The sequence below is a fragment of the Neomonachus schauinslandi genome, chromosome 3 (genome assembly GCF_002201575.2).
Source record: "Neomonachus schauinslandi chromosome 3, ASM220157v2, whole genome shotgun sequence".
In the NCBI taxonomy this organism is placed as follows: domain Eukaryota; kingdom Metazoa; phylum Chordata; class Mammalia; order Carnivora; family Phocidae; genus Neomonachus; species Neomonachus schauinslandi.
Window position 1 is genome coordinate 127,028,628 of NC_058405.1, and position 25,897 is coordinate 127,054,524.

A 25,897-nucleotide genomic window follows, 5' to 3' on the forward strand; every position below is an offset into this window, starting at 1 on the left:
ATCATGCAATTAATGACTAATTGCTTCATTCTCAAAACCTATATTCTATGAATCAAATGTTACTCTGCTATCATTATTCAAATAGGAATATTTAGGCTGCATATAACCATATACCACTGAGGCCCTGTTAATCCTCCCCATGAGAGCCAAACACTTGGTTTTGTCTAAGTTTGAGATGGAAACATTACTCAGAATTTTCACTTATACTACTAACGAAATGCATATTTCTCTTATAAACACCACTGCAGGGAATAATGCTAAAAGATCCCACCAGACCAAGAATGGAATTTTATAATAGAGTGCTAAGAGATTTACAACAGGTCTTTTAATGCTGTAACATCTGATGGTGGTTTAACAATTCATTTTGATTAACGGCTACAAAAATGAATGTTAAATACTCAGTTTGATGCTTTGTGTAAATGAGCTTTTACCCCTCTAGTGAACAAGTCCACTGGTCTTCATCCCCAACACTGACCTCTTGCTCAGGTTCACACAAATTCAAATAATCCAATAACTCATCATTAGGTGTCTAGGTGCGTGCAGGAAATTCAATTAAACCCAGCAGTATACACAAAAGAAGTCAAGAACATGGCCTCTGCTTTCTAGGTTTTCACAATCTAGTTAACTTAATCAAACATACCAGGAAAGAAAAAAAAAAAAATACCAGCAAAGAGTATTAGCACAGTAAATTGTAAACGTGTAAAGAATGTTAAAATGACCAGCTAATAATAGCAAAGAGTGGTATGGAGGGAATAAATCCAGTATCCATCAATAGGGGACTAGTTATATAAGTCATGGTTCATCCCTACAAAGACATAATACTAGGGGGAAAAAATAGAGCCCTTTATGTACTGAAATGGAATAATTACCAACTTATTATGATTAAGTAAAAAAAGCAAGGTACAAAGCAGCACTAACTGTGTATAAGAGAAACAATATACATACATACACTCGTTTCCTCCTGAGTGTAAGGAGATGCACTCTCCAATATGCTAGCCAATAATTACATAAGGCTTTTCAGCACTGGATATGTGGCTAGTGTGACTAAGAATTTACGTTTCAATTTTATATAATTACATTTCAAAACCGACTCAGTGCAAAATATTTTGTTAAAGATAACATTCGTGTTTTGTAGAACTAGAATCATGTTAATTTGCATCATCTAACATATCTTTTAAATTGAATTTTTTAATGTAGTGCCTAAAAAATTTTAAATTGTATTTGTGGTTCCCATTATATTCCCACTGGACAGCACTGATAAACAGTATCCTACCAGGATTTGAAAGAACTGGTGACACTGCCTCTGGAGAGAAAACCTGGATGCCAGGAACCAAGGGACTAGAAAGAGGTCTCTCGCTATTTGGTCATATTCCTCTTGAATTTTGTGCCATTTGGATATATTGCCTATTAGAAAATAATGAGTGGGGCGCCTGGGTGGCTCAGTTGGTTGAGCAACTGCCTTCGGCTCAGTTCATGATCCTGGAGTCCCTGGATGGAGTCCCGCATCGGGCTCCCTGCTTGGTGAGGAGCCTGCTTCTCCCTCTAACCCTCCCCCCTCTCATGTACTCTCTCGCTCTCTCTCTCATTCTCGCTCTCTCAAATAAAGAAAGAAATCTTTAAAAAAAATAAATAATGAGTAAGTGGTGTGACCTATAAACACCAATGTAAAGAATTATTGACATTAGAATAATTATGAAATATATTTCGGATAGAATCTCTCCTCCCAAAAGCATATTTGATACTTCTGAAGAGGTTATACATGGTCTTTGGCAGAAAATGCTCTGTAACAACCTAAGATCACAGAAGTGTTTCACAAACTGGAGTTACCAACTGAGCATAAGAGCACAAGAGATTAAAGACGTCAAGCCTCACACTGCTTAAACTAGCAAAATCTAGCATTTAACACCACTGCCTTTTCTTTCACCACCAGAGAGTGTTGTCTTTCATTTTTCCACTCATTGAATATATTTTCTTGTTCCTTTCTTCATTTATATCCCCAACTAAGAACTTAATTATCTCTACAATTCCATTTAGCACTGAGTGCATCTACTTGGCTAGGTGAAGAAGGTGGGGGGGGGGGTAGGGAAGAATCAGGAAATATTCCCTTTCACAACCTACAAAATTAATTTCTTCCCATGAAGCAGTAGTGTAAAAGCATAAGCAGTTCACAAAGGGCTCAAGTAAATGAGTACTATATACGACTGAGAGACACTTAATGTATTTAAATATAAAATGAAAAATCAGATTGCATATGTACAGGGTATTACTATTTATTTCAAATTTTCCCATTTTAAAAACCAATACTTCAGGGGCACCTGGGTGGCTCAGTCCCATTAAGCATCTGCCTTCGGCTCAGGTCATGATCCCCAGGTCCTGGGATGGAACCCCGCATCAGGGTCCCTGCTCAGCGGGGAGCCTGCTTCTCCCTCTCCCACTCCCCCTGCTTGTGTTTCCTCTCTCGCTGTGTCTCTGTCAAATAAATAAATAAAATCTTTAAAAAAAACAAAACAAAACAATACTTCAGAAATTTTTTCTGCTTTGACATAGCTGATTTTATTTTTTTTAAAGATATTGAGAGAGAGAGCGCACAGCAGGGTGAGGGGCATAGGGAGAAGCAGACTCTCTGCTGAGCTGGGAGCCTGATGCGGGCTCGATGACACTTAACCAACTGAGCCACCCAGGCACCCCGACATAGCTCATTTTAGAGCTTAAAATGCATATATCAATGAAAACTGTTTTTAATTAGCAGTATTAAGTTTAAGGGGGGGAAAAAAGCCACCATTCTCAATTGCAAAGCACACCCCTCCTTTTCTTACTCCTCAAGAATGTCTGACGTAGGGTTGCACTGATAAAGATCATTTTGAGGAAATACTCCTAAGGCCACAGAGAGAATGTGTGCAAAGCCATCCACAACTCAGCCCAAATCACACAGACCACACACCAGAATGAATCACCAGCACAATAAGCAGAGGTTTTGACTAGGTTTGATTCAAAGAGCAAGGCATTCTAGATAGCCTTTAACTATTAAAATGGCCAAGTGCCAGCAGAATTTTTAAAATTGCTTCTTGACAGGAAATCTTATGAAATTCCCTGTGAAGATCAACAGATGGTAAAAGATGGAATTAAATAGCCATCAGTGTACTGCTCCCCTGCCTCCCAAACTGTGTATGCCTTCAGCAAGCCCATCATTTCTTAGTATCCCATGGCTGTTGTTTTTTTTTTTTTTTTTTTTTTTTTTTTTAAGATTTTATTTTTACTTATTTGTCAGAGAGAGAGACAGAACACAAGCAGGGGGAGAGGCAGGCAGAGGGAGAAGCAGGCTCCCCGCCGAGCAAGGAGCCCGATGTGAGACTCGATCCCAGGACCCTGGGATCATGACCTGAGCCGAAGGCAGCGGCTTAACCGACTGAGCCACCCAGGCGCCCCCATGGCTGTTCTTTTAATACCAACAGTGTCTTGGTGTTCAAACCATTCCAATTATCTGTGTGGTTCCAGAAACTTGGTCTCTACCTTGCCTAAGTTTAACTAATCCAAATCCATGATAGTCAAATATTGATCACCACCAACTTGATGTGCTCAATATCTGGAAGAATACAAAAAATAAATGGTTTGGTTTACCAAAAATAATAGCAAATTTCATTCAACACCTTCAGATAACTCTTAGAATTGCCACTAATCTGAGCTTGCATAATCTGCTTAGTGTCCTAAATCACTATGATTCACAAAAAAATGAAAATCCCAAAGTGGTGCATCCCCAACTTATATATGAAATCCTGAATTTGATTAGAAAAACTCTAGGGATGCCTGGGTGGCTCACTCAGTCAGTTAAGCATCTGCCTTCAGTTCAGGTCATGGTCCCAGGGTACTGGGATGGAGCCCTGCAATGGGCTCCCTGCTCAGCAGGAAGCCTGCTTCTCCCTCTCCTTTGCCACTCCCCCTGCTTGTGCTCTGTCAAATAAATGAAATCTTTAAAAAAAAGAAGAAAAACTCTAAAAACGCCCATTAGTAAATTCAAGTCTATACCACTTATAACTACCAAGTTAGGTTGAAACATGTTCCTAGGCTTCACAAGGATACCAGCACAAACTTCAGGACTAAATTTTCTTAGCATCATCTAAGAATGAATTTCCTATGTTTTTCTACATACACACAGGATCACAGATGATTAGACATAAGTTAGATATTGCTCCTTTCAAACAAGGTTGTATTTCAAAAATGATATATGGCAAACTGGAGTAAATTACAGGTTGGAATAAGTTCTAGATAAAAATTTGTCCAAATTAAAATGTGAGGGGAAAATCAGTCTATTTCCCCTTTCAGAGCACTCAGGTTTTTCATTCAAATGAAGTCATACCTAACTTTCCTACAAGAGGAAATGTTCACAGGTAATAAAACTATTACCTACCCTCTTTCAGAGAAAGAGCAAACTGAAGATAGAAGGCTGGTAGCATGGGATCACAACATAAAATTTTAAAAATTAGTTTATTTTCATATGCTAAAATTCTTTTCTGCCACCTCCAGCTTTGCTCTCCTAAAGCAGAGCAAAAAGATACTCACTTGAAATTAAAGCATCTAGCTGCTTTCTGGGAATGGACATCTTAAATAAAAGTGAAGACTGGAAGAAACCATGCCCATAATCTAGTAGGCACTTCACTCCGGAGTTTTGCTGTCAGCAAATGACCAAATCATGAACGCCCGAGAATATGGGGGCTGCCTGAGACCAGGAGGTCCTTTAAGACAGTCACCCTCTTTCCTATTAAAGCAGTGATACTTGACTGGCAGGCATCAAAGAACAAGAGAGAAACTAAGGGTTGCTCCTCTCTCTGACATTTCCACTTTAGCACAAGGGAAATAATAAATTCAGCAGCTCTTATAATTATCTTGACCACTGTTGACTTAATTTGTCCTAGAAACTACAGCATGTCCATTAGACATGGGAATGGTAGGGTGGTAGCCATGTTCCCATTTAGCAATTCAATTTCCTGTTTTTCCAGCAGATCTGAACTGATACACAACTGTAGCAGCTGTTAAAATTCTGGCTCCTGTCACCACTACTCCCCTTGGGGGTCATCTCATACTTCCTCACTTCCATTTCTCCAGAAATAATAGCATGTGTGCATGTGCATGCAGGTTAGAGAGATGAAAATCCTCAAGGACTGGTGATAAATGTCCCATTTAGGTTTCAGCATCTTAACTCTACTTCCTTATAAATATATCTTGGTATAAGTGCATAAGCTGTAATATTAGGCTACAAAGTAAAATGTTATAATTTTAAAAAGTACAGTGGAATGCATACCTTGGTGTTAATCCTCCAAAATTAATCACACTGAAAAACAAAGCACTTTTTCCAATGACACTACCATTTTAAAAATACATTCTGGGCGCCTGGGTGGCTCAGTTGGTTAAGCGACTGCCTTCGGCTCAGGTCGTGATCCTGGAGTCCCGGGATCGAGTCCCGCATCGGGCTCCCTGCTCGGCGGGGAGTCTGCTTCTCCCTCGGACCCTCCCCCCTCTCATGTGCTTGCTCTCTCTCATTCTCTCTCTCTCAAATAAATAAATAAAATCTTTAAAAAAAAAATACATTCTGATGTCACTGGCGTTCAACCCTGTTTAAAGTCAACCTAACCATATCATGGACTTAAATTATTATAATTCAGGTGCTTTTTCAACCCCACTTCAAAGGGCCGCCTCTGAACCACTTTTGTTATTTTCACAAGTCAATCCCCTCCCCCCAAAATATGGCATTTCACTCTTAATTCTGTCCAAAGTAATTTTCTACAAGTCTGAGGCAATTACAGAAGAAAACCTCTCTCCTATTAACCCAGACAGTAGGAGTCGCCATTATCAGCGGTTTCGCTTTGGGCAGTTTCGGTTGCCAGCGGTCAGCAGATGACCCCCCGCTTCTGAGGAATCCTCACAAGGGTCAGTTGTAGCCTCACCCTGCGTCACCGGGCCTGCGTCACAGGGCCTGCGTCACCCACCTCGCTTCATCTCCTCAGGGAGGCGTTCTCTCATCCACGTCATCACTGGAAGGGTGAGTACAGTCCCGTATTTTGGGGGGTGGGGGGGATAAAGAGTGCACGCATGAGCACATGCGGGAGTGAGAGAGACCAACCATGTTCACATAACTTTTATGACATATTATATAATGTGGTGTCTCTCCCCATCGGATGGGGGCCCCCAAATGTGAGGCGAGGATCAGGTGGAAGCCAGTGGCTGGGCGCGGTGAAAGAATTCACCTGAGGCAGAACAAAGGAGAAAGTTTACTGAATAGCAGCAAGGGAGCCTCGGGCAGGACAGCCAGGGAGAGACTGACTGCAAGAAGGCAAGGGGTAGGGGCAGCTTTTAAAGAGGGAAAGTGAGGAAGTTTGGGGATGTACGGAATTTTCCCTTTCTGGTAACTGTGCCAGGTTGTAAGTAGCCCATTGGTTAGTTAGGGCCTATGGCTATTTTGAGGTGGGTCCCCTGAAGGGCCTGTCTGTATTCAGCCAAGTGGTCTCTGTGGACCCGCTCTACATTCCATTGCTCCAACCTGTTGCCCAAAAGTGCCCGCTACATATAACTGTTATGACTGTTCTATTTTATGATTAGTTATGTGGTTAATCTCTTACTGTGCCCACCTTGTAAATTAAACTTTATCACAGGTGTGTATGCGTAGGGGGGAAAAAACGGTGTGTGTATATATGGGGTTCGGTACTATCCCCAGTTTCAGGCATCCACTGGGGGCTGGAACATAGGGAACATATCCCCCATGGATAAAGGAGGGGGAGGAAGACTACAGTACTTTATGTATAATTGTTTACATTATCTCTAAAGCTCTAATTTCAATGCGCAGAGTGTTTCTAACAGGGAGAGAACAAGAGTAACCAGGGAGAATTAAAAGGAGGGATTCTGAAGCAATTCTCCGTTTCCCTAGCATCTGCATTGTCACCACCTCATAACCACAAGCCTGAAAGCCTTAATGGGGCTCTATTTTTTCTCTAAAGAGTGGGCAGTTAAGAAACCCACCTGATTCAGTAGTATATGTGCTCTCCTCCCACAAAATTTCTGAAGGCCTGTTTCTGAGCAATATCCCAGAGTTATATAGCATGAAAAAGCACGGATATAATCAGGTTATTGCCCAACATAGGGCACAACACATATTGGAAACCCAAATACCTTAATTTATTGCCAATGAAACGTGGAAATTCTGACCTTTGTAAGGATTTATCACGATTTAAAATGTATTAAAACTTACAAATAGTACCAAGTTTTCAGCATTCTAGGAGTTGAGCTTAATAGACTTTTTCTCCTGCCTTGGCATTCTTTGCTGTCTTAATCCTGAAATGACCATCCCAATTAAAGTACTTTGTCAAATTACTCCACATTTCAACTCTACAGCTTTGTTTATGTGTAAAGCCATTAAGTAGTTTTAACTTATTTACATTTATAAACAGCATTGTGAACTTAAACTATATTAAAATAATAATAAATTACCCGCACTCACTCCATTATTTTTTCTTAAGACTAGTCAGTCTTTAAGAAGCTTTTCTAAGGGATTCATTCCTCAGATATGGAAGTTTGTATGCAAAACTGAAGACATTTGGCCCTTTATAAATAGTCCTGGGAAACTTCTTTCTCCCATACTTTTAGTTTATTTTTACTGTAACAGATGGGGGAAAGATTTAGCAAAGCAGTCATTAAAAAAAAAAAAGCCTTACAACAACTATCATACAAATGTTAGAACACTAAAAGCTTACAGATATGAAATATCTTTAACAACAAACAAAAACACTTGCTAGAAATTATAGAGGCAGTCTGACTTAACTCATAAAGTAGGTATAAACTCAAAGACCTAGATAGGAACTCTTTCAGCTTTGTTCCTAAACATCTTAATTATGTAGTAGTCATTTTTCATGAAAGTATCTCCAGCACAGAAGTTTAGAACTTCTCTTTAAAATATATTCCAGGGCGCCTGGGTGGCTCAGTTGGTTAAGCGACTGCCTTCGGCTCAGGTCATGATCCTGGAATCCCAGGATCAAGTCCTGCATCGGACTCCCTGCCCAGCAGGGAGTCTGCTTCTCCCTCTGACCCTCCCCCTTCTCATGTGCTCTCTCTCTCTCTCATTCTCTCTCAAATAAATAAATAAAATATTTAAAAAATAAAAATAAAATATATTCCAATATCATATGTTAAAATTCTGCAATGCTTACCAAGGGACCACGCCTGTCTTCACTTAAAAAAAAAAAAAAATCGGGCGCCTGGGTGGCTCAGTTGGTTAAGCGACTCAGGTCATGATCCTGGAGTCCCTGGATCGAGTTCCGCATCAGGCTCCCTGCTCGGCAGGGAGTCTGCTTCTCCCTCTGACCCTCCCCCCTCTCATGTGCTCTCTCTCTCATTCTCTCTCTCAAATAAATAAATAAAATCTTAAAAAAAAAAAAAATCACTAATCACCACTCTGCAAAATCTCTTACTATAAGATATATTTTGTTATATGCAAACAGAACATTAATCATTAATCATTTTGTTCCAATTTATATCTAAGTTTAATACTTAAAAGTCATCCTGCCAGTAAATAAACTTGAATTAAATAATAATCACTACTTCATTTATCGATTTCATAAGTTAGGCCAGGAGGGTCAGCAAACTTTATATATGGCCAAGGTAAATATTTTTAGCTTTGCAGGCCATATGATCTCTGTCTGGACCATTCAGCTATAATGAGAAAGCAGTCATAGACAATAGGCAAATGAGCGGGTATGGCTGTGTGCCAGTAAAACTCTACAGAAACAGAGGATAAGAGAATAATATTTAGAATATATACAAAACTCCTAAAATTCAACCAAAAAAGCAAACCCAACTAAAAAATAGGCAAAGAACTTAGACATTTCTCAAAAGAAGATATGCAAATAAACAATAAGGACATGAAATGATGCTCAACATCAGTAATCACTAGGAAAATGCAAGTCAAAACTACAATGAGATACCACCTCACACTCATTAGGATGGCTACTATTTAAAAAAAATAACAAACAGGAACCAACAAGGGTTGGGAACCCTTGTGCGCTGTTGTTGGAATGTTAAAATAGTACAACCAATATAGAAAAGAGTATGGTTGCCCTCAAAAAATTAGAAATAGAATTACCATTTGATCCAGCAATTCTACTTCAAAAGAACTGAAAGCAGGGTCTTAAAAAGATATCTGTATACCCATGTTCCTAGCAGCATTATTCACAATAGTTAAAATAAGGAAGCAACCCAGTGTCCATCCACAGATAAGCACAATGTAGAATATTATTCAGCCCTAAAAAAGAAATTATGATATATGCTACAATATGAACTTTGAGAACATTATGCTAAGTGAAATAAGCCAATCACACACACAAAAAAAATAGAGACTGTTTGATTCCACTTATACAAGCTACCTAGAGTGGTCAAAATCACAGAGACAGAAAGTAGAATGATGGCTGCCAGGGGATGGGGGGAGAGGAAAGGGGGAGCTATGTTTAACGGGTATGAAGTTTCAGTTCTACATGATGAAAAAAGAGTTCTGGAAACGGACGGTGGCAATGGCTGTTCAACAATATGAATGTACCACTGAACTGTACACTTAAAAATGTTTAAGATAAATCTTGTTATATGCATTTTACCAACAACAACAAGTTACAATTAAAACCAAATAGGTGAATTTCAGCCTTCTGGACTGACTTTGCTTGGCCATAGTTTGCTGATCAGAGAGTTAAGCTATTATATATTAAGCTTGAAGCATAAACATAATGTTTTAAAGCTAACATGAAAGTACCATTTCTATACTAACATCATGTTCTTTTCCTGCAGACTTAAGAGAGTTTCTTTGGTAAAGCTCTTAACATCAGCAGCCAATCTCCTAGTGATTAGAAAATGTGTTTTATATAACGTAAGGGCTCACAAGTTTTGACTAATTAAATGAAAGCAGTTGTCTCAATAACATGAAGCGTGTATTATATAAATACACCTGGCATTTCAATACTGTAATAAGGTCATAACATTATTCAATATCCTCTAACACATTTAGAGGAAATTAGACTTTGGACAAAAAGTTATAATATTACCTTAATTTCATTTTTTTTATTTGGTAATCAAAAATTCCTAATTTGAAAGTATACTATAAATTTAATAGCCACCTAATAGCAAAAATAAGTAGTTTGTCATATGACGAAAGAAGGCTGTCAGTTAACTATGTGTTATATCATCCCGAACACATGAAAATGTTCAATATTTTGAAGACATAAACCAAACATTTAAGTTCCTTTTAAATCCTAGGCATTGGGGTTTTTCATATGCATTAGAATTTGTAGGAGTTTTTAAACATATAAACATGATTTTTAAAAGAGTCAGGGCAAGACATTTATAAAGCCACTCTAAATAAAAATACTTTGGCCATTCAGAGTAATCCATAGTGGCAAACATTGGGTGCCAACATGGCTACTGAGGAAGAGCACAGGAATGGGGATCAGATCTTGTTTTTGTTACTCTTTCATCACTTAAAGTTGTGTGGCTCTGAGTTTGTTAGTTTAGCTCTCAGAGCCTCGGTTTCCACAAGTGCAAATTGGTGTTAATATACTTCCTCAGAGGGCGCCTGGGTGGCTCAGTTGGTTAAGCGACTGCCTTCGGCTCAGGTCATGATCCTGGAGTCCCTGGATCGAGTCCCGCATCGGGCTCCCTGCTCAGCAGGGAGTCTGCTTCTCCCTCTGACCCTCTTCCCTCTCATGCTCTCTCTCATTCTCTCTCTCAAATAAATAAATAAAATCTTTAAAAAAATATATATATATATACTTCCTCAGAAAGGAGTAGCAATTTTTTTTAAATATTACTATAAAGCACCTAAATGGAATCTTTAAAGAAGCAAACTAAAGCTGGAAGTGAGGATCCTGAGTTGCCTAAAAATGATTAATAGCAACCCCTATTCCATTTATGGCTTCACCTCCATCTCAGATGTTGACACTTAATCAATGGTTCTCAGATCTGATAGCACACTACAATCACTGAAGCAGCATTTAAAACCTCTCCACAGCTTGTCCCAGCATAGGCCAAATAAAATCAGAATGGGTAGCAGGTGTGAGACCATGGGTGTTAGTTTTAAAGATCCCTAGGTAATTCTCATGTTGCAACCTCAGCTAAGATAGTCAACTTCTAAGTAATCAATGTTAGCTAACAAGAATTCAGTTTATACAATCAGTAAAATTTTAGAGCCAGCAGTGCATCCAAATAATAGCTTAAAAAAGTAGCTGCTAAATCATTTAATTTTTTCTGTGCCTGCAATGAACTCCATAGCTCCAAAGCTGCAAAATTATAAAGTAGGTTTTTTACCCCGGTCCATTCCTGAAAATTTGTTTCAGAATCAAAACATTAAGGTCCCTCAAAGCAACGTTAACTACATTTAGTTTTGACATTTAAATTTCAATAAATTAAAAAACAAAGGGGGGCTATCTGTTCAGGGCAAGTAAAAAACACAAGCAGTAGGAGTTCTAAAGATAATGTACCCAAACTGACTCTTTGAAATTTATATGTATCTTACAGTGGTCAGTTAAAGATTAAAAAAAAAAAAAAATGCAATGAACTAGGCAACCAAAGTCCTGGGTTTTCCTTCAGGTTTTGCCACTCATTTGTTCTGGGGCTTCAGCAAAGTCACTCAGTGTCTCCAGGCTTCAGATTCTCATTTGTAAAATATAGAGTTGCACTAGATTTCTTTAAAATGACCTGTTACAACAATGTAAAACTTGGAAAATTACAGAGGGATTCCTTACAGCAGGGATATCCAAGGAGGACTAAACTAGGCCTCATAGGTTATTAGGGTGATGAGTCCTGGTTTAATTAGTTTTATAGTAAGGAATTTACTTCCCAAACCCAATAATTTATTGTAACACTTTGAGATTGCTCCCTGCCACCTCCCATAAACCCATATCTAGGATACTTCTTTCCCCACCATCCAATCATGTTTAACGTTTTGGGATTGAGAAAAAGAACAAAAACAATACTGTACTGAATATTCAACAAATATAACAGGCACTTGGGATATGCCAAGGGACAAGATAGAAAAGTGAAAGATGACATTTTTTTTATGTTTATACTTTGCAGATATTGATCACTTCTCTAAATAGAATGTAAGGTAAAATGATACAGCCAGGGTGTTACTCTAGATAGGATGTTGAAGCATTTTTGCAGATGTCCCACCTTAAATTTGGAGAGAGGGTCAAATTCCTTAAAAGTATTTTCTTCATAGTTGAAGAATTAGATAAAGTAGTTTTGTACATTTTCAAGAATGTATCCGCTTAAGCTTTAAATTCTCAAAAGTGAAATCTGAAGTCGTGCTTATCATTAGATAGCTCTTTCCACTCCTTCATCCCAAAGCCATCTGATCTTACCTATTTTACTCAAAAGTATTGATTTCTGAACACTTAGTAAGTATATTTCGTGTATATGCATATGCTGTCATTTTTTAATTGTCCCTTAATACATTTTCAAATCCACCGGTTTAATACTATCTTATTTTGTGGCACTCAAATACATTTCTGTATTCCTGAAAGTTTCATCTTCCATTTACGTATCTCGGCTGTTCCATTTAGAGGCCCATGCTTTGATGATTAAGAATTTTCCAGCAATACATTTCTTTACTCACACATCCTGATGAGAGAATAAATGGAAGAATATATAATACTGAACAATGAAAACACTGGGAAAATAGGAACGGAAGTCAACAGCAACAGGGCTATTTGCAGAGGGGAGAAGACAATTCGAACAAATGAAAGAATTCATACACTACATGTTTCCTCTACGTAAGCATTATGCTAAATATCTTTTATATTAGTCATGTTGCTTTGAGACTTTTCCATGTTTCCTCTAGACAACTGCCAATGTTCGCATGGTCTCTGATGAATAAACATGCTGTGACTTGCTTCTAAGGAAACGCCTGTCATGTTCCAGGGAAAAATGACTTCTCTACTCTTCAGTCAGGGAAACTGCACAACTCTCATTCATTAGTTACAAAGTCGATTTTTCCTTAACGTTTCTTTTCTGGAATATTTGTGTTCTCTTTAGGGCATTAGAGCCTTCAGATTAACTATCACAAAAGAAACTGAGTTGGGGGAACATATGTAGGAAAAGTTACACTACATCAAAGCGGTTCCCACTTCAGAAGCTCAAAGAGCGCCCAAACAGCCTTCACTGTTTACCAAGACGAAGGTTATTTTCAGGTTCTCCCCATCTCTTGCAGAACTACCTGTTCTCATTACTGTTTACCCAAACGCTTAGCAAGGTGATTATTAGCATATCTGGCAGGAAGACATGCTTCATTTAATATTAACTCACCATGTGACAGCCCCTTCCCCTCCAATCTCTCTTCAAACACGTGAGAGGACTCAAAGAAAGTATGGTTGTTTGCAGTCTGACTTTGCGCTACGCTCTGGCACCAGCAATTGGCCACAGGCACGCACACCCCCAATCAGAGGCGCTCACCCTGCCGGGTCCCGGAACTGTCCTGCGGGTTGACAGCTGGTACGCCCTCCCGCGGCCCTCCACCGCTCGCAGAAAGCCCCTTCCTTACAGTCACTTTGACACTGCTCACCTGCCCGGGCCTCAGCCCTCAGCCAAAGAAACTTTCTTCCCCCTTCCCAAGAGCTCACATACAGGTATCGTCCGCCGCTCTTCCAGAGCACCAAACAAGGGGCTCTTTGTTACAATTTTTGCTCCAGGACTTCTCACCCAATTCCTAGCATTCAGCTGCCCTTCGGCAACTCAGAGCAGCCCCAGCAGAAAAGCAATCAAAACTACCATATCCCTTCGCCCCCGCGCGCCCTCCAAGGAGGCCGGGAGGAAGCAGCCTCCTCGGCTGCCTATCCCGCCGCCAGTGAGTCAGGCAGCTGGCAGGGCAGCGAGTTGCCAGTCAGGTAAACGCGCTGCGGCGGCCTTGCTGCCCTCGCCCTCCCGGGAGAACTTCGGCGCGGCGCTCTAGGCTTACCCGGTTGGGGCGGCGGGAGGCGTGGGCGCCGCCAGGGCGTCCTGCGAGCGTGGGGTTCGGCTGTCCATCGCCCTGCGGGGCGCGGCGCGGACTCCAGTTCCGAGGCGGCGTGTCACTACTAAAGTGGGAGAGGCCGGCTGGTCAGGGCGGGACGCGCGCTACCGGAGGCCTGAGCGGGGCGGGCCGCGCGTCAAGAGCCCGCCCGAGCCCCCCAGCCCCGGGCCGGTCGGCCTCCGGGTGCGCTCCCACCTGCGGGCCGAGGCTCCCAGCCCGCGGGGCCCCCCCGCCTCAGGTCCTAGTGGCCGCCCGCTGCTGCGGCGGCGGAAGGCGGCGCTGCAGCCCCCGCCCCGTGGGGCTTACTGGGTAGCCATTTGGCGCCTCTTGGGGCGGGAGAGGAGCTGCCCAGGCTGGAAGGAGGAGGAGAAGGGCAAGAAGCGAGGCTCACAGGCACCGCCGCCACTCCGGCAGCGCGTCTCCGGGCTCCCCTGGCCGAGTTTGCACAAACAAAACGCCCTGGGGAAACTTTTCGCGAAGAAAAGTTGGGAGGGCTAATTCCTCTTTTCCCACCCAGGCCTCCTACTTTCTTTTCAGAAGGAGACTGGCTCGCCTGTCCTTTCCCGCGGCTTCCTCTCCCACTCTTCCCTCCCCCGGACCGCGCGCTCGTAGTTGGTCTCTCAAGCCGGGGCTTGAAGGCGTAGAGCGCGGCAGCCTCTCCCAGCCTCAGCCCCGCGCGGGCCGGGCCGAGGCAGCGCCTCCCCCTGCCTTGCGGGCGGGGTGGCTGGCCCTCACCGGGCGCCGCGGGGCCTTCCCCTAGCCGGCTCACTCACACTGCCCCATTTCCCTGCCCAGAGCTCCGGAGCTCGCCGCCACCTCCGCCGGTCGGCCACCCAGAAGTGGTGACGAGGCTCGGTGGCATCGGAGCGAGAGAGGCAGTGAGCCGGAGACAAAAAGGGGCGGGGGTGGGCGAGAACCGGGTAGGAATTTCCCTCCCACCCGATTTCGGGTCTTTGGGGTTCGGCTGGGGGAGCGGAACGGAAAGGAAACTCCCGTGCAGAGCGTTCCCATTCCCATCGCTAGGGCGTCGCTTCGGGAAACCCGGCGCGCGGGAGCCGAACAGGTGGGGAGGAAGGGAGGGTACCTGCCCTGCGAGGACCGGAGGGGAGGACCTGGGCTGCCGCGGAAGTGCGGAGAGAAACTCGCCCAACTGGGCCTGCAGCTCGCTCTCCCTGTGGTACGACCTTCCACATACAGGGCGGTTTGTTTCTTCCCCCCCCCCCGCCAACTTGACCTCTAAGGTTGCTATTCGTTTAAAAACGCACCTGTGACACTGATTTTTCTAATCGGTGGCAGGTTTAAGCTTGCCCTGTCTTCAGAGGCGTATTTCTTTCTTTTTAAGCATATAACAGCTGTGACGTGAGGACTGGAAAATAATGTCTGATGATAATCTATTAACTAAGAACAAATGATCGATTTTATTCACCTCTTGGAAATTTTACAGGAATAAAAGAATCACAGATGCAGCTGCGTGCTTGTTTGTACATTTTAGTTCCCATGCGCCTGCTCTGTAGATGGTTCTTTACACCTGACAAATAGGTATATTTGCATATCTTGTATATTATAAATGCCAATTGTAAGGTGCAAGCCATTTTTGATGGGCCCAAAGGCTTGCTTTCAGAAAAATAACGTGAAATTAAGAAATTAACCTTAGACTACAGTTTAAGAATAAAAATATTTCAATGAACTATATTGCAGAGACTAGGTGAAAGCATGGTAAAGGAGGCCTCTTGTGATATTAGCATCACGTAACAAATCTGTGTTGGCCACTTCACCCCAGTGATAGGATAACGTTTGACAGATGGTAAAAATTAAACTGATATGTAAAACTAAGTCTTGACTAAATGCTCCTTAGTATCTAAGCATTGTAGCAATCAAAAAGATTGCTGAAACTAACATACTAAATACCTAGCAATATGCCATTTGTCTGTTATGGGCACTCATTACTATGTATTCCTTTCTGTGCATAATTCCTTTCAATGTATCTTTACATAGGAAAAGGGGGGGGAAAAGTGGCTTATTTAGATAATGAAACCGAATCAGAAAAAGTTGCATTTTAATATTTTACCTGATTTAAATATTAATCAATTAAATTAAATATGTCTGGCTTTTAGTCTCTAAGGTTAAACAATTTCATGAATTAATCATGCCTCTAAATGACTAACTTTTACAGTTGCTTGCACAGACAGTAATGCAAGCATTGAGTAACAGTGAAACTAGTCTATTGACTTTCGATCACAAAAATCAAAATTAAACTTTAATTAGTTTCGATCTTAATTTATGACATGCTAATAAATATTGACTCCATTAGTCTAACCTGAAACATCAAACATTTTCATAACGTTTCAATGATCACCAATTTTTCCTGTCCTCCTAGTTTTAGGCGTAGGTAGGATTACACTCTCCGCCCCACTGAAATTAGGTAGAGCGATGTAATTTGTTTTAGGAAGTAAATGTGAACAGACATGAAACCTTTCATTTCCTGGTGGAATCACTGAAGGGCCAGTGCTTGACTCTATGCTCTCTTTCCTAGCTGCTGCAATGGTGGAATTGAGTATTAAGATGGAAGGGCACAGGACTGAAGTATCCTGAAGTATCCTAAGTAATACTGAAGTATTACTTAGCCTTCCTTAGGTATAATCATGGTTGACAACTTTCCGAATCACTAATAGGCTAGACCTGATGTTCTTTTCATATGGTACTAACCTACACTCCCTAGAGTCTGCTAGTTACATACATAGTTCATTAGCAAAACAGTAATCACAGTTGCTATAAACTATCTCCTCCCAATCCTTTCCTCTGGTTATGCTCAACTGTTGCAAAATTACCCAAGTTTCCAAGATTTTGGTAAATTTCTCTCTGGAAATCTCCCTCCCTTCATTCCATCCAACCATTTTTAATGCGTGTACTTAGGTATTTTCTCTTCTGAAAGACCTCCTGACTACATGGGTAGAATTAGCCCTTCCCTTTCTTAGCCCCAGTAAATTCTGTTAGGTGGGGCCTGGGCCCCATGATATTTTCAGTTTTCAGTTACACAGTAACGGGGTGTGTAGTGGGGGTGAACTTAAGGGTCCATGTCTCATCCTTTGCGACCTGAAAGGATTGCCCAGAACACTGAACGCTCTTTGCAGCTATCTGTGGAATGAATAAAGGAGTGAAGAAATCCTTTAATACTCTATTCCTCAGTGAAATTTTAAGAGGCAAGTGGAAACTTAAATCAGGACAGGTGTTTTCAATTTAAAATAACTGTTAGACCATTTTAAATGGAACAGATGGTGAGTTTGTCCCTTTTGGGAGAGACTTATTGTCCACATGGTTAGCTACCTGATGGGGTTAGTTTCGAAATCACCAGGTAGAAAGAAGACCCATTTAGCTATATATCTCTTTGAATGATAGTTTAGGTTTCAGATTTCTGCTTGGAGAGTATTGAAATGGAGAAAGGTTTACATACTTAATAAATATGTATGTGCTCATATAAAAAGCAAACACTGTATAAAGTGGGCAATGCAAAAATTATTGGAGAAATAGAATTGGAGTTTGTCTAAATATTTTGTAAACTATTTGGGACAATGAAAAACTTTTTAATATTTAAGTATGTTTAAATATTCGAGTATACGTGCCACTGAATAGATTTATTTAAAACAAAAATCAGGGGCGCCTGGGTGGCTCAGTCGTTAAGCGTCTGCCTTCGGCTCAGGTCATGATCCCAGGGTCCTGGGATCCAGCCCCGCATCGGGCTCCCTGCTCCACGGGAAGCCTGCTTCTCCCTCTCCCACTCCCCCTGCTTGTGTTCCCTCTCTTGCTGTGTCTCTCTCTGTCAAATAAATAAAATCTTTTAAAAAAAAATCATACTTCAGAGGTGATAAATATCTTCGTGTGCACTTCACTTTAGCATAGTATAGCCTAAAGAAAGTGCTTATTTTACGCCTTACTAGATTGTGTATGTGTGTGCGTGTGTGTCAGGTTTTATATAGCAAGATCAGAGATGTTGGAAGGTAGTATTCAATTTTAATGAATCTCTTCAGACTTTGTATCTCATAGAAGCCCCTTAATCTCAGGCAAGCATGTCTTTATTATTATTATTATTGTCTTTTTTTAAAGATTTTATTTATTTATTTGACAGAGACACAGCGAGAGAGGGAACACAAGCAGGGGGAGTAGAAGAGGGAGAAGCAGGCTTCCCGCAGAGCAGGGAGCCCGATGCGGGGCTGGATCCCAGGACCCTGGGATCATGACCTGAGCCAAAGGCAGACGCTTAACGACTGAGCCACCCAGGCGCCCCTATTATTAAGGTCTTTATGAGAGTTTATTGATGACAACAGAGAGCTAAAAGTCAGGCTCATGGCTTTATTCCCAAGTCTGGAATATATACATTATAGTTTATTATCAATTTATCTTCTTATCGTGTTCTTATAATTTAGAATACTCCTACTGACTTAAAACATAGTGTTGTTAGAAGTCAGTGTCTTCCATATAAATACTCCATGAGAGAGCTTTATCCTAAAGTACCCAAATCTTTTTTTTTCCTCTGGCAGCCAGGAATCTTTGACAGGTTTTCTACTTAGTCACCACTGTCTCTGTCTTTACCATTGGCATAACTGCTTTTCCTTCTTCAATTATTTATCATCTTATTTTAATGCCTTTCATTTTCAAACTGCCCAGTAATTGTTTCAAAGGTCAAAATAAATTCTATATATATATATAATGTTTAAGATTTTATTTATTTGAAAGAGAGAGAGCACAAGTGGGGGGGCACTCTGCTCTGAAGACAGAAATATATTTGCAGGAATTTGTGAAAAATGATTAAATTTTTAAATGATTGTGTGTTTGTCTAATGTCTAATGTATGTAAAACTTACAGATTAGTTTTGTCCATTGAAATTACTTCTGGAGCAATTGTTAATTACATTTATTTAAAAGCAAAACAGGGGGGCGCCTGGGTGGCTTAGTCATTAAGTGTCTGCCTTTGGCTCAGGTCATGATCCCAGAGTCCTGGAATGCAGCCCCGCATCAGACTCCCTGCTCAGTGGGAAGCCTGCTTCTCCCTCTCCTACTCTCTCTGCTTGTGTTCCCTCTCTAGCTGTCTCTCTCTCTCTGTGTCAAATAAATAAATAAAATCTTTAAAAAAAAAGCAAAACAGGGGCACCTGGCTGGCTCAGTCCATGGAGCATGCAACTCTTGATCTCAAGGTCATGATTTCAAGCCCCACATTGGGTGTAGAGCTTACTTAAAAAAAAATTAAAAGCATATACAATAACTAAAGGTTGTATTGTTTATGTAGTTTTTAATAACCATGGTAATCATAGCCATTTTTATTTGTAAAGAAGGCTCATAGAATTTATAGTATGTGAAATAAGTAACATACTCAAATGAAATGGTAATATAATGATTATATTTTTAAGTGTTTAATACATATTTCCTATTTAAGTATTGTGGACCACACGTATGGTTTTGGAGGGTACTTGCGTGTGGAGGATGTTATATTTTTTATAGGTTTTTTTATACTAGTAAACAGAAGAGGTCATATTTGGCTATACCATTTCCAAAATATCAGTAAATCCATTTTTCTTCTATGAAGTTTAACATTTACTTGTATCAGAGTTTAAAGAAAATAAGAATAGTACTATTTATAGAATAAAATATAAATTGTGCTTTTCATGGCCTTGTGTTTGGAATTATAATTATATTATCATGTTATATCATTTATCTTTTGGGGGGTCATTAATATGCAAGCATTCTAGAGACTAAGTACCGAAATAAAATAATAATAATAAAAATAAATAATAAAAATAATAATTATCAATAATAATAATAAAATAAATTTTAAAATAATAAAATTAAAATACCAAAATAAATATGATTTCTTATCAATTTTATTATATTTTATCTTTCAAAATTTAGAAAATTTCTGTATATTTTCTTAGCATAGAATTTCCAAGTAGATTATATATTTATGAATTAAATTTTGAATAAAAGGAGTATTTATTGAATATCTGAAATACCTAGCATTGAGTTTGAGAAACAAAGATGGCAAAGACACTGCCTCTGCCCTGGAGGGGCTGACAGACCACTAGGTTCATCAGTAATATTTTTGTGGGGCTCAGTCAAGTGAAAATCTAAAGAAAATTGGTCAATAGTCATTTGCAGGATCCCTACCTCTCTTCCAATAGATAAAATAAAACATTTTTTCAAAAAAGAAGAAGAAGAAGGTAGCGGGAGGGGAAGAATGAAGCGGGGGAAATCGGAGGGGTAGACGAACCATGAGAGACGATGGACTCTGAAAAACAAACAGGGTTCTAGAGGGGAGGGGGGTGGGAAGATGGGTTAGCCTGGTGGTGGGTATTGAGGAGGGCACATTCTGCATGGAGCACTGGGTGTTATGCACAAACAATGAATCATGGAACACTTCATCTAAAACTAATGATGTAATGTATGGGGATTAACATAAGAATAAAAAAAATAAAAAAAAAATAAAACATTTTTTCAAACCTAATTATCAAAAGAAGAAATACCTGAGTTTAGTATGCTATGGCTCTTATAAATGGCACTATATTTCTATAATATCATATATATTTCTAAGCAAAGACTTATTAACATGCACACATTCCAGGATAGAAGTGAGGCCTCTGGAAACATGCATGGTCATGCAGACATGTAAAATATTTCGTACTATAGGCAGGCAGGAGGGCAGAGTTTTCAGTGCCCATCCAAATTCCAAGCTACAGATTCTGCTATATCAACACCAAGTTTTCTAAAATCCATTTTCTTACTCCCTCTCTAAGATGTCTTTTTGTCAAAATGAATTTCTGTTTCTAGATTCTATAATTCTGTTATTAGCAGTAATTGTCTAACTCATTGGAAAACAGTGAGCCCTTTTATGTTGTTAAAGTATCAGCTCTGTTTGAAAGACAATTATCATATGATCTCACTTATACTTGGAATTTAAGAAACAAAACAGGATCATAGGGGGAGAGAGGAAAAAATAAAACTAAGACGAAATCAGAGAGGGAGACAAAACATATGAGACTCTTAATCATAGGAAGCAGGCTGAGGGTTGCTGGAAGGGAGGGCGGTGGGGGATGGGGTAGCTGGGTGATGGACATTAAGGAGGGCATGTGATGTAATGAGTACTGGATATATTATATAAGATTGATGAATCACTGACCCCTACCTCAGAAGCCAATAATACATTATATGTTAATTAATTGAATTTAAAAAATGGAAAAAGAAATTAGAAGTTCAAAATAAAAGTATCAGCTCTGTTAAAATTAACCTTGTGATTTATAATTTTTTTTTAAGATTTTATTTATTTATTTGACAGAGAGAGACATAGCGAGAGAGGGATCACAAGCAGGGGAGTGGGAGAGGGAGAAGCAGGCTTCCCGCTGAGCAGGGAGCCTGATGTGGGGCTGGATCCCAGGACCCTGGGATCATGACCTGAGCCGAAGGCAGACGCTTAACGACTGAGCCATTCAGGCGCCCTGTGATTTATAATTTAAACACCATTCTTATATGGATGTTTTCTCCCTTTTCTTAAAAAACAAAAATAGGCTAAGGACAAAAAAATAAATTTAATTATATCCTAATATTGCCTATTGAATTGTAACTATAGATGGGAGCTACTTTTCTCCCTTAAGGAGCTTCGTAAGCCCTTAAATACTTGTTGGTTTCCATGTGTCTCAAAATGTACAACTTTGACCGAGGCAGCCACTGACTCTGGCTTTCCAGACATAAAACCTAACAAGTCTCAGCATATTTCATTCTGCCAGGAGCTCCTCATCCAACTCCTCTGCCTTTTCTCTTGAGAGGCTGAGCATGTGTGTGGTTAACTAAGTACCACAGCAGTTAAGAGCTCAGGCTCTGGAGCCAGACAGACTTGGGTTCACATCCCTGGCTTGGCTACTCCCTATCTGGGTAACATTAGAAGAGTTACTGTTTCTGGGAAAGAATAAGCATTCAGTGAAGGCAAAATAAGCATCCAGTAAGGGTGATGGAAACCCTTAAAGAATGGAAGCCACTTTTGTCTTGGTTAAGGCCTAGTCTGTAAAGCAGAACTCTTCCTGCTTCACGCTGGGAGCTTCTGGATTTTTGTGCCTGTGATGACCTTGGTCAAGTCATTCGACTATTGAATCTTCATTTCCTTATCTCTATAATGAGTCTTAGTCTCCATCTTGATTACTTGAGTAATCAAGTTCATTGCATTAAAAACTATTGAATTTATGTATACGGACTATTAATAACAAAACTTCATGTTGTAACAACTTGGAAAGTGCTTTCTTTCACTGAGTCTAGTTTGAGTCCTTTAAGAGTTTGCAGAGATATCTCTATTTTACAGTTCTGCAAATTGAAGCAAATGACTTGCCTGAGGACTCAATACTAGTGAAGTGGCAAAATGAGGAGCAAAAGTTATTTTTTTCTGTTTTATTATTTTTAGTAACATTACAGTTACCTTGCTGCAAGGGGTTAGTCCACAGAAAATTATTATTATATAAATATCATGCTAAATATCCTTTACCATCTCTGAATCCTAGGTCAAAGGTACTGGCTACCTAAACCTGTCTTGTCCCAAAAGACCTACTTTAGTTTGGGGAGACTTTGAGACTGTGAATGTTTCCAGTTTCATCCAAGAAATATGAAGGTCAGAAAGGCAAAACACAAAAATTTAAAGATGATCAGAAATTCAGATGCATTCTGGAGTGAGCTACCCTCGACCTAAATTAATTACACTGTTTATTTCCCTCTACTTACAAGATAAAAAAAAAAAAAATTACCTGGGAATATCAAAGGCAGCCAGTCAAGGAAAATAACTCACAAACTATATATTTGGAATATGGATGGTATGATGGAAAGAGCACACTACTAAAAGTCCAGGTAAAGTAATAGAAATTACTATATCTAGCACATACCAGATATAGTTTTTTTCATTTTTTGATCATTAATTATTGGCTATTTTAACTATTTTGCACTGGTGACTGTGGTAGAAGTGGAAAAATGATAGGAAACAGAAAAGGGTGGAATTATAAACTGTATATATGTGAGTGTATCAACTTTGAGTCCTTTTTATATGTTAATGGAGAAAATAATACTTATTTCATTAACAGACTGAACAGAATGTCTAGCACATCGAGGGTACTCAGGCAGCTTTGACCATACAAGTCTAAGTCTGAATTAAAAAGGTACTCAAAGGTTGATTTTAAAGTAGGGTATCCAGGGATGCCTGGGTTGCTCAGTAGGTTAAGCGACTGCCTTGGGCTCAGGTCATGATCCCAGGGTCCTGGAATGGAGTCCTGCATCGGGGCTCCCTGCTCCGCAGGGGGCCTGCTTCTCCCTCTGACATTCCTTCTGCCACTCCCACTGCTTGTGCTCTAAAATCTTAAAAAAAAAAAAAAAAGTACTCCAAAAGAAAGGTAGTAGAAGGAGCTATGCAGATCACTGTTGACTAAAATATTTTCTTCTGGGTATATAGCATTTATCAGACATCATAAGATACTTAGGTAGAAGATTATTTGCATAAGGTGATTTTCTTTGGTGTGTTTTTGTATGATTATGTATTTATAGGAGCTACTGTATAAAAAATTCAGTTAGTATATATTTTCTAGATCTGTATTTACAGTTTTCTGTTGTAATAAATAAGGTGGATAACTTGAGTCAAGAACAAATATTCTCATACAGAGATCTGGGAATGTACTAAGTAAATAATGTATAGTTATCTTTGGAATAAAAACATGAAAATGGAATTAAGATGTTCTTTCTGAGGGTGCGAAGGATTGATATACAACCGTATCAGTTTTAACCTCTGAATTCCCTGACTGCATGGGAACTATTTATGACTATCAGTGACCTTTTATTTGGAATGTTACTAAAACATAGTTTTATGTCAGGCAAGTATGAGTCTACTTTCTATATATTTTGATTTGGATTAAGTATTGCCTCGTAGCTGCAGGCATGATTCTTGTGCATGTTATAAATTTTGCAATCTGTCAATGCTATAGAACAAGCTGAGCTATTGCTAACACTATTTCAACACCCAAGAGCTTCCTTCCAATTCTTTCTGAAATATCTCACTTTTTGTTTTTTTATAATGTTAGAGGAAGTTGAGGAATTTAAAAAGTGAGTTGGTAGAACATGCTAATGGTAGTTTTGGAATACAATCCTTCCATTTGTGAGTTCTGTGCTTCAAATGATATTGGCTGTAAAAGTCTAGCAAAAAACCCAGTAAGTTACCTAGTTATTTCAGCATTAGCATGTCGTTAAACTTCAAAGTCAAGGCAATTCAGTGAAGTTAGTCATTTTACAGTTACAGTTTTATTAGTGGGAATTCATAATCCCCATATCTGAAGGAAAGTTTGGAAAATAATTTCATAACTTTTAGTTTCTTCATCAATAAGACAGTGATAAATTGCTTTGATATTCTAGAGTTGGAAAGTTTGAATTATGAATAAGTAACAAATGATTGTACTGTATAAAAAAGTCTGTCACAGAGAGGAATTATACGATGTTAAATCTGAGAAAGAACCATCCATTACATTTATTGGAAAACAGAGACTTATAAATAGGATTGTCAGGGAGCCTGGGTGGTTCAGTAATTAAGCGCCTGCCTTTGGCTCAGGTTATGGTCCCAGGGATGGAGTCCACATCAGGCTCCCTGCTCTGCGGGGAGCCTGCTTCTCCCTATACCCCTCCCACCCCACTCGTGCTCTCTCTCGCTATCTCTCGCTCTCAAGTAAATAAATAAATCTTTAAAAAAAATAGGATTGTCAGATTTAGTAAATAAAAATACAGGATGCCCAGGGGCAGGACTTTCCCCGGCGCGAGGGTCAGGATCTTCAGCCTGGGTCATCCTTTGCGCCTGCACTTGTCTGCGGCTGGGATGCTGCCTCTGCAGCGCTGCATGATGCTCAGGCTGGGCTTGGCTAGGGCTTGACCCCGTGCCAGACGCACCCCCACGCCCCGACAGTGCGTGCAGACCTTTGGACTATTCTGTGTGTGCATGGGCCTGGTGCAGCTGCGACGCTCTGCACACCCAGGAGGACAAAACTTTTGTTGAATTACTGAATGATGAAATTAAAGAGGAAAAGAAGATACAGAGCATTAAGTTCCTTCCCAAGATGTCTGGAGGTTAGGAGCTGGAAGTGAATGGGACAGAAGCTGAATTATTGGAGAAAGTTGCCAGAGAAAAGATCACTGCCTCTTTCAACATTCACAAGAGCATCCTGCCAACATTTGATGGGGAGGAGGAGCCCAGAAGATGAGGTTGGGCTAGAAGAGGAGGACAAAAGTGACATTTTCTCTATCAGGAAAATGAACTTTCAGTCCATTGGCGAGTCTGCGTGAAAGGACACTCAACACCAATTCCATGACCTAAGCCTTATATGACCACCTGATGGATTTCTTGGCAGACTGAGGGGGTGGATTAACACTTCTGCAGATGAGTTATTGGAGCTCAGCACAACTCTGGAGCACCAGGAATACATTACTTTTCTCATAGATCTCAAAAGTTTTGTCAAGAGCCAGTTTAGAGCACACAAAGACATTGAACATCTTAAATTTATGGCAGGCCTTGCCCAGGGAACAGACCGACTCTGAAATCAGTCACACACATGCTTTGAGATGGTTTTCAGCCTAACATCCTGGAAAATAATCCAAACTTAAAAAATTTCCGTTGCCCTCTTATTTACTATTCATTTACTTCTGTACCCATCTGTTATTCCTAGATGTTTGTGTAACATAGTAATGGACAATAAAATTGGTTTATCTCCTCAAAAAACAAAAAAACAAAAAAGCAAAAAAACCAGGATACCAAGTTAAATTTGAGTTTCAGGTAACAGTGAATAATTTTTGGCATAAGTATGTCCCATGCAATATTTAA

The 25,897-nt window shown here is 40.0% G+C and overlaps 1 protein-coding gene and 1 pseudogene across 5 annotated transcripts in view; one reads left to right on the forward strand and one right to left on the reverse strand.

The window, feature by feature from the left end:
• COBLL1 (cordon-bleu WH2 repeat protein like 1) overlaps positions 1 to 14,073 on the reverse strand; it is a 163,559-nt gene extending 149,486 nt beyond the window's left edge. For all 5 annotated transcript variants that reach the window (XM_021702713.1, XM_021702712.1, XM_044913662.1 and 2 more), the window contains exon 1: positions 13,976 to 14,073. In XM_021702713.1, the coding sequence (XP_021558388.1) occupies positions 13,976 to 14,043 (68 nt within the window). In that variant the 5' untranslated portion in view covers positions 14,044 to 14,073. The remainder of the gene's footprint in view (positions 1 to 13,975) is intronic.
• Positions 14,074 to 24,109: 10,036 nt separating this feature from the next.
• LOC110592118 lies at positions 24,110 to 25,614 on the forward strand (annotated as a pseudogene).
• The last annotated feature ends 283 nt before the right edge of the window (positions 25,615 to 25,897 follow it).